The sequence below is a fragment of the Petromyzon marinus genome, chromosome 2, assembly GCF_048934315.1.
Source record: "Petromyzon marinus isolate PM22_M1 ecotype Great Lakes invasive population chromosome 2, UKy_Petmar_22M1.pri1.0, whole genome shotgun sequence".
NCBI classification, from domain to species: domain Eukaryota; kingdom Metazoa; phylum Chordata; class Hyperoartia; order Petromyzontiformes; family Petromyzontidae; genus Petromyzon; species Petromyzon marinus.
In genome coordinates this window covers 2,698,301-2,711,993 of record NC_133668.1, presented here as the reverse complement: position 1 = coordinate 2,711,993, position 13,693 = coordinate 2,698,301, and the positions used below count along the sequence as shown (strand labels likewise).

Below are 13,693 nucleotides of genomic sequence, written 5' to 3'. Positions count from 1 at the left end.
TCTGTGTTTTGTCCCTCTCTCAAATTTAGTTCTACCTGATAACGGTTGCTTGTGTTGCAATCGAAACGTCGTACTCTATTATTTAATTTATTTTCTTTCTACGTGACTTTACCGAAAGAACCAAAGAGTTATTCCTGCAGTCACGAAAGCTTAAAATCAAGTTTGATTTGAACATTCAACACATGCACGGTGCGGTGCCAATTATCCATCGGTTCTCCCGTGCCAATCATGTAACCTGCACATTCCTACGGTGAGGTTCCAGGTTCCCCCCTACCACCCCCCCCCCTCGTCGATGGCACGACCCATCGATGACTTTCCACAGAACGGTAAGCCAGTCGATGCGTACGGCTACGCGCGTTAACCGTGCGCGATCGATCTCCCGCTCCGGCGGGTTGCGACGAGGATCGACGACCGGTCATGGCTTTTTGCCAGGAGCGTCCCCTCGTCGAGACAGCCTCCACGCAGTCGTAGGAAAAGCTTCCCGGGACATGAAGAGCGTCGCGGATCGTGTCCGCTGTGTAACCAATACACCGCTGACGATGCCCGTATTGTTTCACGGCAGAATTGTGAAGACTGCGACTGTAGAAACGAAGGCCAATTTTCAACTAAAACTCCAGCAGGCACTGACTCAGAGGCCATCGCGAGAGATGATTCAATCAGGAAGCGCAATCTCAACAAGTAGGGCATCGCTCCCCCAGACTTTTAGTGGGGGGGGGGGGGGAGTGAGGGGGGTAGGGGTCCACAGGCTACAGCATCGAAACGTTGCGGTGACAAAAGACGCTCATACAAAACGTGCACAAAAACGCGACCTCTGCACGGTGCTGTTCGTCATCTGGGGAACAGAGGAGGAGGAGGGGGGGCGAGGGGGGGCAGAGGTGGGGGGGGGTTAGGGTGGGGTGAGTGTGGCAACAAGTGGGCTTCATTAGGGGTGGTGGGGGGGGGTAGTGGCGGCCGCCGTACCACAAATGTTAAAATTCACACGAAAAATGTGAACGTTTTAGTTGTATGTAGCGTTGTTCACGTGGGGCGAGGAAGTTGACATCTCGCCAGCGTGGCATCGGCCTAGGGGGATGGGGGGAGGGGGGGGGCAAGGAAGCACGCCAGTGCCCACAGGGGGATGGGGGGGGGGCACCGCCTATCGTGTCGCGGCGAGAACACGCGGGGCGCGACGTGGAAGCCGTCCGGGGGGCCCCCACCGGCGTGAGACGCTGCACGCTCTCCTCGAAGTTGCCCATGAACACGAGCACGGAGAGCCGCTGCGGCAGGCGCGGCACGGCGCTCAGTCGCAGCATGAAGCGGTCCACCTCGGCCAGCTCGGACAGCGGCTTCCCGTCGCGCTCGTACTGCTGCATGCGCAGCACCTCCGCCTCCGAGGGCAGCTGCCGCGTCAGGCACTCGACGAAGTCCAGCGAGAGGCGCGACACCTCGAAGCTGCGTCGCGCGGACACACGCCGAAAAACGAGCGATCGCTCCAGGGTGCGGCAGGTTTCCCGGATTGCGGGAATTCGAAGCCGGGTGAAAGAGCGTCTATTGTGTGAAGTGCTGTGAAGATCCACCAGAAGTCACACGCGAGCCAGAGGGTGGCTGGGTGGCTCGGAGACCAGAGTTCTGAGCTGACACCGCTGAGATCCGGAGTTTGTACAGCGCGACCATCTGTTATTAGGGTTGTGATCTACGCTTAAGTGTAGAGAGTTGAATGTCTCTCAGCCTGGTCACCAATGGCATTTTCCTAAATTAAATTTCTTTAAAAAAAAAACCTTCTTCAAAGAAGAAGGTTCACGTCCAAAACGTCACCCAATATAATTGTTTTCCTTTCAAGGCGATAGTGTTGCGAACCAATGTGATTAGCATTGCTGCTGTTTGTGCTCGCACACCACTGCCAGCGCAGGATCATCGAACAATCAGAAAAATACAAATATATATACCTTCTCATATTTTTCAATTTTTAGAGCGCCTTTCTTTTAATTCGACTCTCGTCTGGAAAGTGCTGTCCCACACCACGTGGACCTAAGATCACTTTCTCAGAGCTCAGAGGTGGCTCTGCGATATTCGCTTCCGTGGGCCATCCCCAACAGGATTGGTTCACACCGCCCTGCGACAGATTAAAATCGATCCTCCACCCATAGCACGAGGAGACAATTGGGTTTAAGGACAACGACGACACAATCACACGTGACCTAAACTGCCACAGGTGGTGGTTACCTTCTCTCGTCCCGAACTGTGCGTAGCCGTGTGAGCGTACATGCGTATGTATGTTTGTGGGGAGAGGTCGTGTAGCGGTGAGCACGCTGTGCTAACGAACCTGGTGACCCGAGTTCGATTCCTGCTGACAGCCAACTCCGGTAACGATTATCTGAACCAGTCCTGGGCCTCCCCTATGTCGACTCAGCCTCAAATGAGGACCTTGGTGCAGTGTGTAAAAACATCGCCATTGGGGAGACAAAGGCGGTCGGGCGTGGTGCTGGCCACCCACCCCCTCGTGTACCGTGCCGGCCTTCATAGGTGCAGCTCGCAAACGGCACTTGCCCCATCAGTTTGTTAAGGCTATACGGGGGATCTTTTTCTTTTGTGTTTGTATGTATGTATGCACTCATAAGCGTGCACGATAACACGTCTTCAGACTTACTGACTTACGTCCACCGCGCAAAACATGAAATCAGCACGTGTACAGGTGCTAGATAGTTACATGTTAGGATGACGAGAGATTGGGGAGGCCTTTACCCAGCTGTGGATTAATCACGGATTAATCCCACGGTGGAAATGTATGTGCGTACGTATGTACTTAGCCAACCGTGCTAATCGGAGGGGGCGGATTGAGGTAACATACTTCGTTGCGGGTAAAAAAAAAAGATGTAGTTTAATTTTTTGTCGGGGCAATATTGCAGGCTTCTCAGCACTGCAATGATCTTCTTTGGTTCTTTCGGTAAAGTCACGTAGAATGAGAATAAGAGCTCTGTCGTCCCGACAGGTTTGTTCCTTTCACCTGAAGAAGGCCACTTGTGTTGTGGCCGAAACGTCGTGAGAATTTTATTGTTTTATTTTATTATTTTATTCTCATTCTACGTGGTGACTTTACCGAAAGAACCAAAGAAGATGAATCCTTGCAGTCACGAGAGCTTTAAATCGAAATACTGCAATGATGTTAATTCCTTCTGCAACCATTACGTTGTCAGAACGCGCAGTACTTTTCGAAACGCGAGCGCGCTGCTTTGGGGGGGGGGGGCGGGGGGGGGTTGTGGGTATGTACATATACGTCGAACTTCTTTCGCGCCGTACGTAGCCAACCGTGCGAATCGGAGGTGCGCGCGTGTGCGGTGTGCGGCGACACCCCCCACACACCCCCTCCCCCCTACCCTTCGATGGCCGTGAGGATGTCCTCGGTGGGCATCCCCGCACGGCGCAGCGTGATAGACACGTTGCGGGCGCGGTTCGCCTCCATGAAGCTGACGCTTGAGCTGGGGGCCTTGGCCACGGGCTTGGCGCGGCCGGCCGAGCCGCCGCCGCCGCCGGCCGCCGCGCTCGGGCCGCCACCCTGCGCCTTCGTCTTGAACAGCTCCTCGAACTCGCCCACGTTCAGCTCCTGAGAGCGAGCCACGTGGGGGAGGGGGGGGTGGTGAGGGAGGCAATTTGACGCCTCTTTGCCTGCAATGTGGCGGCGCCTCGTTAGCGTCGGAAATTGCGAATTTTGAATTTCACCGCTGCGGATGTTCATCTGCGAATGTTTCACTTTGCACTTTTATAAATATAAAAACAAAAAAAACTTTACACCTTTGTCATTGATACTGCCTAGGGACAGAGAAAAAATACACATTAGGCTACATCCATGATGTCATGCCCATTATGCCATCCCTTCAGGGGAGAGCAGCGCAATTGACTAAAACACGAGGAAGCTGACGAGATCTTTTCGTTTGTGCACCCACTGCCAGCGCAGTCTGCGTGCGTTTATTTATTTCAAGCCATTTGCACCGAGAGCTCTGAGGCCACGGCCGTCAGTCAGCCTGCCTGCCGGGGTTAGAATCGCTCATCGCATAACCACCCTGGCTTGCCCCCTGCCGGCCTGGCACCGGCAAGGAATGAACGAGGCGTCGGGCGCCCACACTCAGACGTGGCAGGGAGAGACGTGGCAGGGAGAGACGGGGCAGGGTGCCCACACTCACACGGGGCAGGGAGAGACGGGGCATGGTGCCAACACACTCACACGTGGCAGGGAGAGACGGGGCATGGTGCCCACACACTCACACGTGGCAGGGAGAGACGGGGCAGGGTGCCCACACTCACCCCGAGCACCTTCTCGTCCTCGAGCTCGTGGAAGATGGTGCCGTCTACTTGGCTACTCTGCAGAGCCACCCAGTTGAAGGCCTGCATGCGCATCTTGGTGACGATGGGCTTTTTCATCTTGTATCCTGCGACCGCAGCGAAAATAATATATAAATTAAGGAACTTGCCATGGGAGTGGTGGATCTATAAGTCGTCTGCCAAGTGGCAGATGTTTGGCCCTATCTTCCGTCATCTTGTCTGATCCTTTTTCGCTTCAATAAACGGACCACCTTTTACTGCAAGTCGTCGAGAAGAACGGAAACGTTTCTGCTCCTTGGCCCTTTTTTTTGCCCAACATCACGAATCTTTCCAGAACTTCACGAAGCGTCCACCTCTGAGAATGTGCTCAATCAAAGACGCCGCCTAATAGCAGAACATTACGAAGGGGGATAAGAATGTCTGCGGTGGCCCTTCTGCAGAGCGCATGTGTGCGGAATGATATTCATCTGAGAACGCGTCAAAACCGTACGTCGAAACCGGTCCATAGCTTGGCTTGTGTTTGAATCAATGCCGCTGAAACTTCACTGTGCAGCTGATGGGTTGTGAAATATATATATTTTTATTTTTTTTAGTTTTACGTGTAGAGACGGGAATGTCAGGAAGACAAGTTGTCTTGTTCTTTATTTTGATATTAGTATTCTCCACAACGACGCGAACGATTATTTTTTAAAAAGAAAGGTTATTCCTTCCTAACCGTTCAACCGATGGTATTATATTTTAGTGCGTTTAACGACCACGTTAACGGTGACGGTTGATATAATGTATTTATTTATTATTTGGCACCAGATCCACCCCCGCCGCCCCCTTCCTACAGGTGACGCGACCCGAACGTCACCGTCGGCTTTTGGTTCATCAACAATTCAGTCGTGTAGATTTTTTTTGAAAAAAAAAACTGACTTCAAAAACTAAATCAACGTGCCCTATCCCTCGCGTGTATTTAGACAGACGAGCTTTAGCCCTCATGACATGAGACGGTATCAATTCGAGAATGAATAATTTCAGCGGGTCGGATTAGCCCAAAAAAAAAACGTCACTGTGTAAGTATCAGGTGTGACTACATCGGCTCCTTCGGAGGTAGTCGGTGTTTCATTACGCAGGAGACATTATTTAAATTGTGCGGTGCATTGTTGCGGCTAATTGGTGGGTATGGCTCTCCTTTATTCCATCTCCTGAGTTCAATTAATCTTCACCAGCTCGATCAAGCGGCAAGGGGGACACGGATGGAGCCAGCGTGATTGTTTCAGTCTTACTGTTGTGACCGTTAATATCAAAGGGCATCGATAAGTCAATGGGCTGGAGCAGAAATTTGTCACACCTAATGGAGCAAAATTTTGATCGTAACCGATTGATTTAAACTAAAATACCCCCCCCCCCTCCGCCTCAAATCACTGCACCTGAAATGAGTTAAATGATGACGTCACCCTGCTGCTCTATTTAAGACCGGGAGCAAGCGAGGGCTTTACCATTCTGGCGAATTGCCCGATGATGCTGGATGTAATTACCAGCGAAACGTCGTACTCAAACTGTAAATGTTGTGGATTCACTCTTCAACACACCGGTGGGCTAAAGTAGTCAATTATTTGTCTTTTGTCAACGTGACACTTTTTTTGCTGATTGGCCATGTCGGGTGGTGGAGGGTTACGACACATTTATAAATAACGCGATCTAACCCAAAAACCTTTATTATGAATACAACTTTTTTTATTTTACTACGTAAGGCCCACTGAACTATATCTATCTCGTTTTTCAGAAGCAAGCTCGCCACAAATGATAGCTCGACTAAGTGGTTTATAGTAATAGTGAAGTGGTTTATCGTGTGGAAATGCATTGCAGTCAAATTCTTCAAATGCATGTTTCTAAACGTGGAGGGAAAAACCGGAGGAACCGGCGAAAGTTCCACACGACCACGGGGAGAACATAACATCCACACTCCAAATATACAGGCGTCAGGGTCGGGATCGAACCTATCATCTCCTGCATGCCAGACGAGGTAGTTAACATCTCGCCACCGGCCATTAGGAGTGCATTACTTGATAACCCTTCTCGCTTCAAATGGTTGTCCCGTAATTCGCTGTTGCTGCCAATATAATGAAATTGTAACTCGCTAGAGCTATGCCGCCTCAGGTGGTACCGACAAGTGAAGTGTCTGGGCACATGGACAAAACTACTCAGACTCCCGGCCACACGTCTCCAGATGACGAACGTGAAGCCTGCCAACACTTGCCACGGAAATACATTTATGGATAGCTTGCGTAACCCAGAAACTACCACGTCTCCAAAATGTATATGCATATTAGCTTCATTTATTATTTTTCCAGACAATGTATGGACATTAAGAGAGACACTACACTGCAATTGAAATAATATTAGTTACCCAACAAGGCTTCACTGAGTGAATACTCTTTTTTAAAAAGGGTTCTGCACTAGGCTCTTTGGGAGGTAACAACGGTGCCTGGAGGAAACCCATGGATACGAAGGCACAACACTGAAACAGTCATACGTGCAGATCAGCAACCGCCTTGCTGTACTGCTATCTACTGGAAATATTTTGCAGACCTGCAGACAAGGTGGTAAGTGCGTTGTGCCTACTTTGATCACTGAACGATCCAGCAAACCGACTTTTGACTTGATGACTCACTACATTTTGGAGTGACGGTTTAACCCAGGTATTGGTTTGTTGTTTTTACAATGTGGTGAATGCAGAAACTCCAGTGCCTTGCAGGAGTCACGTGAACCAATTACATACAACGGACACAAAATTGAATTGAATCCAACCAACTGTCACGCACACGATTCGACGCGTGTATTGGGAACAGAAAGAATAAAAATAACAACACAACCATTATAGTACAGAGGGCTTCACAGCAGCTGGAGCTATCCGGGGCTGATACTGGAGGTGGGGGGGGGGGGTGGTAGCCCCCAGCAAATATTCCACAACAAAATAAATGGTGAACGTGAGAATCGATTTTAATTGATTAAGCGGCGCATCACTAATTGGTGATTTCTGAAGGTGTGCCCCCCCCCCTCCAGGTCGGGTACACAGAGCGGAGGTCGCGGGTGCGCTGATTGGCCGGCGTTGGGGGCGATTTTCTGACCTGCAGCAGCGTTGCCTGTTCCCTGTGGCAGAGCTCCGCCTGGTGGAGGCGGCGGCGGCGGCGGAGGGGGAATGCTGCCGCCTGGTGGAGGAGGCGGAGGAGGAGGTGGAGGAATGCCTTGTCCCGATGGAGGAGGTGGGGGCGGTGGAGGAGGAGGAGGTGGCGGTGGGGGTGCCACAGACCCTCCTGGGAGAGGTGGTGCTGGAGGTGCAGGAGGAGGCGCCACTGGGCGACACAATGGAGGAGCATGCGGGCCTCCTTGAGGACGTGGAGGTGATTCATCTGCGACAGATGGCCGACCGGGTTCAAGCAGAGAAAATAAAACCACAGCACAGCGGGGATGTGCAGGACAATACGATCACCCGCAGCAATCTCGTGAATCATGCCTATCAATATTGAAACAATGGTGTACAATCTTATAATTTCTTAAGTGGAATTGTATCGCGATCGTCCCGTTGTCAGTCGGTCGATCGCAGTGTAGTCATTTATCTGCATCTACATCAGCAGCCAAAACGACGGAAGAACGTTATGGTGGGCTCGCACACGAGCCCAAAACTACCTTCTGGGTGAGAGTTCGAGAGCTCTTGGTCCACCAGAGAGCAGGTGAGGTGAGGCAGTCCCGGCTGGGTGCCACCTCCCATGCCCCCCGTTGAGTCTGACGCGGGCAGTGACTTCTCGTCTGCGTTTCTGGTGGCCGGGACCACCACCATCTGGGCCTGCAACTTCTGGCTTCGCGACACCTCCAGCTGCAGGGTCGTGTCTTTCAGGAGGCTCTCCAGCTCATGGATGCGGCTGCTGGCATCCCTGTACAGCCCCTTCCGACCGACCGACCGACCGACGCATTCACAGTGAAATTCCAAATTTCAACCAACGCACGACATAGGGCCTAAGATTACCCTTTGTCCAGGGGAGATCATCATGAAATGATATGAACGTACGTTGAACTTCTTTAGCACCGTACGTAGCCAACCGTATTCATCGGGGGAATTCAAAAGTACTTTCGAAACGAGTTGCACCTTTTCCTAATACCTAAAGGGGTGGATTTATGCATATCACAAAATTGGGCATAGAGTGAGACCTATGCACCCGATCTAATAACAACTCGCAATCTAAGCAGGCTTGAGCCTTGAAGGTGCCTGGATGGGCAATCACCACTAACAGCCTGTCATAGGCCTGCGGGGCTACGTGGTGGGTAGGAGAGGGCGATGCAGCAAAATCAACAGCTGTACATTACTTCTATTCCCCTACAGTTGTGCCAGCCGCCTTCACCGACTCGCACCCTTCAACGTGGTGAAACTTGGTCCAACACAGATACAGGGGCCACAAAGGCAGGATGGGGAGGCCCTCGTACGGCAGCAGATTCACGAAGGCGCTGCCGCTGTTAGCCATCACCATCGCCGCGAGCCGAGGCGGGCGCCGTATTTTGGCTCACCTCGATGCTATTGAGCGCGCTGGCACCGTGCATCAGCTGTTTCTCCAGCTCTGCTATCCTGGCCATAGCCTCGAGCTCCTTCTCCTCCATGTGCCGCGTCACCTGCGGCGCAAACGTCACAATGGCGGGGGGGGGGGGGCTCAGTCGGTCGGATCCTCGCTGCGGTACACCCGGTGGGGAGAATGGCGAGTGAACGGCGAGTGAATGATGGGTGAGTGGCGAGTGAAGGGCGAGTGAACGATGGGTGAACGGCAGGTAAACGGCGAGTGAACGGCGAGTGAACAGCGGGCGAGCGGCAGGTGAACGGCGAGTGAACGGCGAGTGAACGGCAGGCAAGCGGCAGGTGAATGGCGAGTGAACGGCGAGTGAACGGCGGGCGAACGGCAGGCGAACGGCAGGTGAACAACTGAGCGTGGCGTACGCTGGCGATCTGGTCCTCCAGGCTGTCCACGTGCTCCAGGGCGGCGGTGCGTGTCTCGGCGTCCTCCAGCAGGGCGCCCACGTCGAACACGTTGTCCAGGTACGCTTGGATCTGCATCAGCAGCCGCTCGCTCTCCGTCTCCTTCAGGCTCTGCGGGGTGCACGCCGGGCACACGCGGCGATCGTGAGCTCGGTGCGACACGCGGCGATCGTGAGCGCCGTGCGACATCCGGTCCACGCCCGGGGGAAACGGCCGCGTTCAACTAAATTCTAAATTGAGAGCAGCCAAATACTCTGAAGGCGTCGATGTTGAGTCTAAATGTGGAGGAACAAACCGGAGGACCCAGAGAAAAATCCACGGAGAGAACACAGAAACTCCAAATATACAGGGGTTAAGATCGAATCCGCGACCTCCTGTATACCAGGCGAGGTAGTTAACATCTCGCAACCATGGCGCATAAGACGGTGAGGCTCTCGACGTGTTCAATGTTGTTCACAGCGACGAGCAGCTTGGAGGGTGGGCGGCGGGGGAGGTCGAGGGGTCACGCCCGCGGGAAACCTCAAAATGAGAATCATAATATTTATGTCTTCATACTGGAGGAATCCGATGAGCTACACATCTTTCTTTTTCACGGGTGTCCACTAGACCTGCCTCGAGGACGCCGTCCAGGCCCAGCTCGGTGAACTCGTACTGCAGGTGGACGCGCAGGTTCATGTCCTCCACGGAGTGCACCACGATGTTGATGAACTGCATGCAGGCCACCTGGCGGCAGGAGGAGGAGGCACCATCCATCACTCGCACACTAAAACGCGGGCGCGCACACACAGCAGCACTCCGGTGTGTGTCCCCACGTATAAACTATTTTAAACTGCCAACTATTTTGGTTTTTTTACACAGGTATTGCCCGCTGAGCTACGTAGCTGTTTTTTTCAGAATCACGCAAATGATAGCGCAACGAATTGGCTTATCGCGTGGAATTTATATGAGCCAAATACTCTAAACCAGTGGTTCTTAACCTGGGGTGCATGCATCCCCTGGAGATGCGAGATGCCCTTTCTGGAGGTGCGATACATGGCCAGATATTTTTAGAAGGGTCATCATCGAACACACAAATTATGCGCTGATACGTAAGTGCAACCACGTTGTTTCATCAAATCCTCTATGTATTTACTAACATGATAAAACAAATTACGATTGAGAACCAAAGGTGAGCAAGGCTGCAGTAAATATTAAGAACCACTGCTCTAGACGCGTGGATGTTGATTCTGAGTGTGGAGGCAAAAATCCGGAGGACCCGTAGAAAAATCCACGTAATCACGGGGAGAGCATGCAAACTCCAAATATACAAGCGTCAGGGTCGGGATCGAACCCATGTCCCCCTGTGTACAAGGCCAAGGTAGTTAACATTTCCCCACCGTGGCGCCGTAGAGGTACAGGGGAGGGCTCAATCCGTCTGCCTGTTGGCCTTCCACACCGATGCCGTCACCCCGGCATTTTGTTCAAGCGAGCAAAAATCACTGAGGTGGTCACAACCTGCCGGGTCTCGTCGGCCGAGTCAGCCGCGTTAAACGGACGCTGCCGGATTAGCGGACGTTGCTGGCGAGGGAACTCCGTGCGCTCGCAAGCAGCTGAATAGAAATGCTTTGACCGGGAATGTTCTCGGTACAAGAAGCCTGGGAAGACAACGATTTTGTATACGTAGCAATTGTGAGCGAACGGATGCGACTGGCAGGCGTATTCGATGCAAAGTGCTTGAGTAGATATCGTGGACAGAGATGAATAGAAGGGCCATGATCATCGACGTCTTTGAAAAAGGGCATTGCATATACAGTGAGGGAAAAAAGTATTTGATCCCCTGCTGATTTTGTACGTTTGCCCACTGACAAAGAAATGATCAGTCTATAATTTTAATGGTAGGTTTATTTGAACAGTGAGAGACAGAATAACAACAATAAAATCCAGAAAAACGCTTGTCAAAAATGTTATAAATTGATTTTCATTTTAATGAGGGAAATAAGTATTTGAAGGAAGATTTCTGGCTCCCAGGTGTATTTTATACAGGTAACGAGCTGAGATTAGGAGCACACTCTTAAAAGGAGTGCTCCTAATCTCAGCTTGTTACCTGTATAAAAGACACCTGTCCACAGAAGCAATCAATCAATCAGATTCCAAACTCTCCACCATGGCCAAGACCAAAGAGCACTCCAAGGATGTCAGAGACAAAATTGTAGACCTACACAAGGCTGGAATAGGCTACAAGACCATTGCCAAGCAGCTTGATGAGAAGGTGACAACAGTTGGTGCGATTATTCGCAAATGGAAGAAACACAAAAGAACTGTCATTCTCCCTCGGCCTGGGCCTCCATGCAAGATCTTACCTCGTGGAGTTCCAATGATCATGAGAACGGTGAGGAATCAGCCCAGAACTACACGGGAGGATCTTGTCAATGATTTCAAGGCAGCTGGGACCATAGTCACCAAGAAAACAATTGATTTCACACTACGCCGTGAAATACTGAAATCCTGCAGCGCCCGCAAGGTCCCCCTGCTCAAGAAAGCACATATACATGCCAAGTCTGAAGTTTGCCAATGAACATCTGAATGATTCAGAGGATAACTGGGTGAAAGTGTTGTGGTCAGATGAGACCAAAATGGAGCTCTTTGGCATCAACTCAACTCGCTGTGTTTGGAGGAGGAGGAATGCTGCCTATGACCCCAAGAACACCATCCCCACCGTCAAACATGAGGTGGAAACATTATGCTTTGGGGGTGTTTTTCTGCTAAGGGGACAGGACAACTTCACCGCATCAAAGGGACGATGGACGGGGCCATGTACCGTCAAATCTTGGGTGAGAACCTCCTTCCCTCAGCCAGGGCATTGAAAATGGGTCGTGGATGAGTATTCCAGCATGACAATGACCCAAAACACACGGCCAAGGCAACAAAGGAGTGGCTCAACACGAAGCACATTAAGGTCCTGGAGTGGCCTAGCCAGTCTCCAGACCTTAATCCCATAGAAAATCTGTGGAGGGAGCTGAAGGTTCGAGTTGCCAAACGTCAGCCTCGAAACCTTAATGACTTGGAGAAGATCTGCAAAGAGGAGTGGGACAAAATCCCTCCTGAGATGTGTGCAAACCTGGTGGCCAACTACAAGAAACGTCTGACCTCTGTGATTGCCAACAAGGGTTTTGCCACCAAGTACTAAGTCATGTTTTGCAGAGGGCTCAAATACTTATTACCCTCATTAAAATGCCAATCAATTTATAACATTTTGACATGCGTTTTTCTGGATTTTATTGTTGTTATTCTGTCTCTCACTGTTCAAATAAACCTACCATTAAAATTATAGACTGATCATTTCTTTGTCAGTGGGCAAACGTACAAAATCAGCAGGGGATCAAATACCTTTTTTCTCTCACTGTAAAGAGAAAGAGAGAGAGATGTTTATCGCCAAAATACAGCGTCAATGAATTAGAAGGGATGGGACATTGACTTTTTTTTATTAGATTCGCAGCGAAGATTTTACCATGAAATCAATGTTGTTGTCCTCCGTTCCAAAGTATTCCATGAGCCTCTCGAAGCGATTCTTCTCTCCACACGACTGTTTAGAAAATACACAATCGTCATCATCGCCATTATCACCGTCACCGTCATCACCACCATCATCGTAATCATCATCACTATTATCCACCGCTCTTGAAGCATGTACGTTTGTACAAAAGCCATGGCCTGCCGCGATCATCATCATAATGAAAAGCAGTTGAATAGTTTGTACGTATGTTGAACATCTTGGCACCGTGCGAAGCCAAGCGTGAAAACGCGAGATGCGGGGGAAGGACAACAAACTGCACACAAAACGGAGTTCTAAGTCAATGAGTTTTCGATCTAAATTTAAAAGTGCAAAGCTCCGGTGGCTTCCTAATATAGGAAGGAAGAGCGTTCCAGACGGCCACAGGGGCGCCGATCCTCAGCCTGCCTCTCAAAGGCTCCTCGCTGCTTCCTTCACCTCCTTGAAGTTGCTGAAGGCGGCGAGGATCTTGCTGTGACCTCCCAGGACGAGGCAGACAGCCGCCAGGAGCTCCAGCACCAGGGCCTTCGTCCTGCGGGGTGACAGCGCCGACAGCTCCAGAGAGAGTGGGGCACGAGGGGACTGATGCACACCCAGCCGCTGCCTCTCGATGTTCACCGATTGTTGTTCCGCGACTGCTTCTTTCAGTGCTCGGCTACGGTTTGTGAATGTGGTCGCGTAACCGTTTTGAGTCTGCACCGAGGGGTGGGTGAATCGTAGCCGAAGCTCGCGGAAGATCAACGCGCCTGGGACGGGAGCGGCGTCTGCCTTTGCTGAAGCAAGAGCAAGCTGCTGCATATTCTTCGGGTTTTTCGGTAAAGTCACGAGGATAGGTTCAAAGAGAATTACCAAAAAAACTA

At 51.2% G+C, this 13,693-nt stretch overlaps 1 protein-coding gene across 1 annotated transcript in view; it reads right to left on the bottom strand.

Moving 5' to 3' along the window:
* Positions 1 to 13,693, bottom strand: part of LOC116949534 (formin-like protein 2) — a 59,837-nt gene that overhangs the window by 19,159 nt on the left and 26,985 nt on the right. Inside the window, exons 9-18 of the mRNA XM_032966950.2 lie at positions 13,272 to 13,365; positions 12,792 to 12,866; positions 9,917 to 10,027; positions 9,266 to 9,415; positions 8,845 to 8,946; positions 7,972 to 8,227; positions 7,413 to 7,694; positions 4,279 to 4,403; positions 3,354 to 3,580; positions 1,197 to 1,431 (exon numbers count right to left, since the gene is read on the bottom strand). Coding sequence (XP_032822841.2) covers positions 1,197 to 1,431; positions 3,354 to 3,580; positions 4,279 to 4,403; positions 7,413 to 7,694; positions 7,972 to 8,227; positions 8,845 to 8,946; positions 9,266 to 9,415; positions 9,917 to 10,027; positions 12,792 to 12,866; positions 13,272 to 13,365 — 1,657 coding nt within the window. The remainder of the gene's footprint in view (positions 1 to 1,196; positions 1,432 to 3,353; positions 3,581 to 4,278; positions 4,404 to 7,412; positions 7,695 to 7,971; positions 8,228 to 8,844; positions 8,947 to 9,265; positions 9,416 to 9,916; positions 10,028 to 12,791; positions 12,867 to 13,271; positions 13,366 to 13,693) is intronic.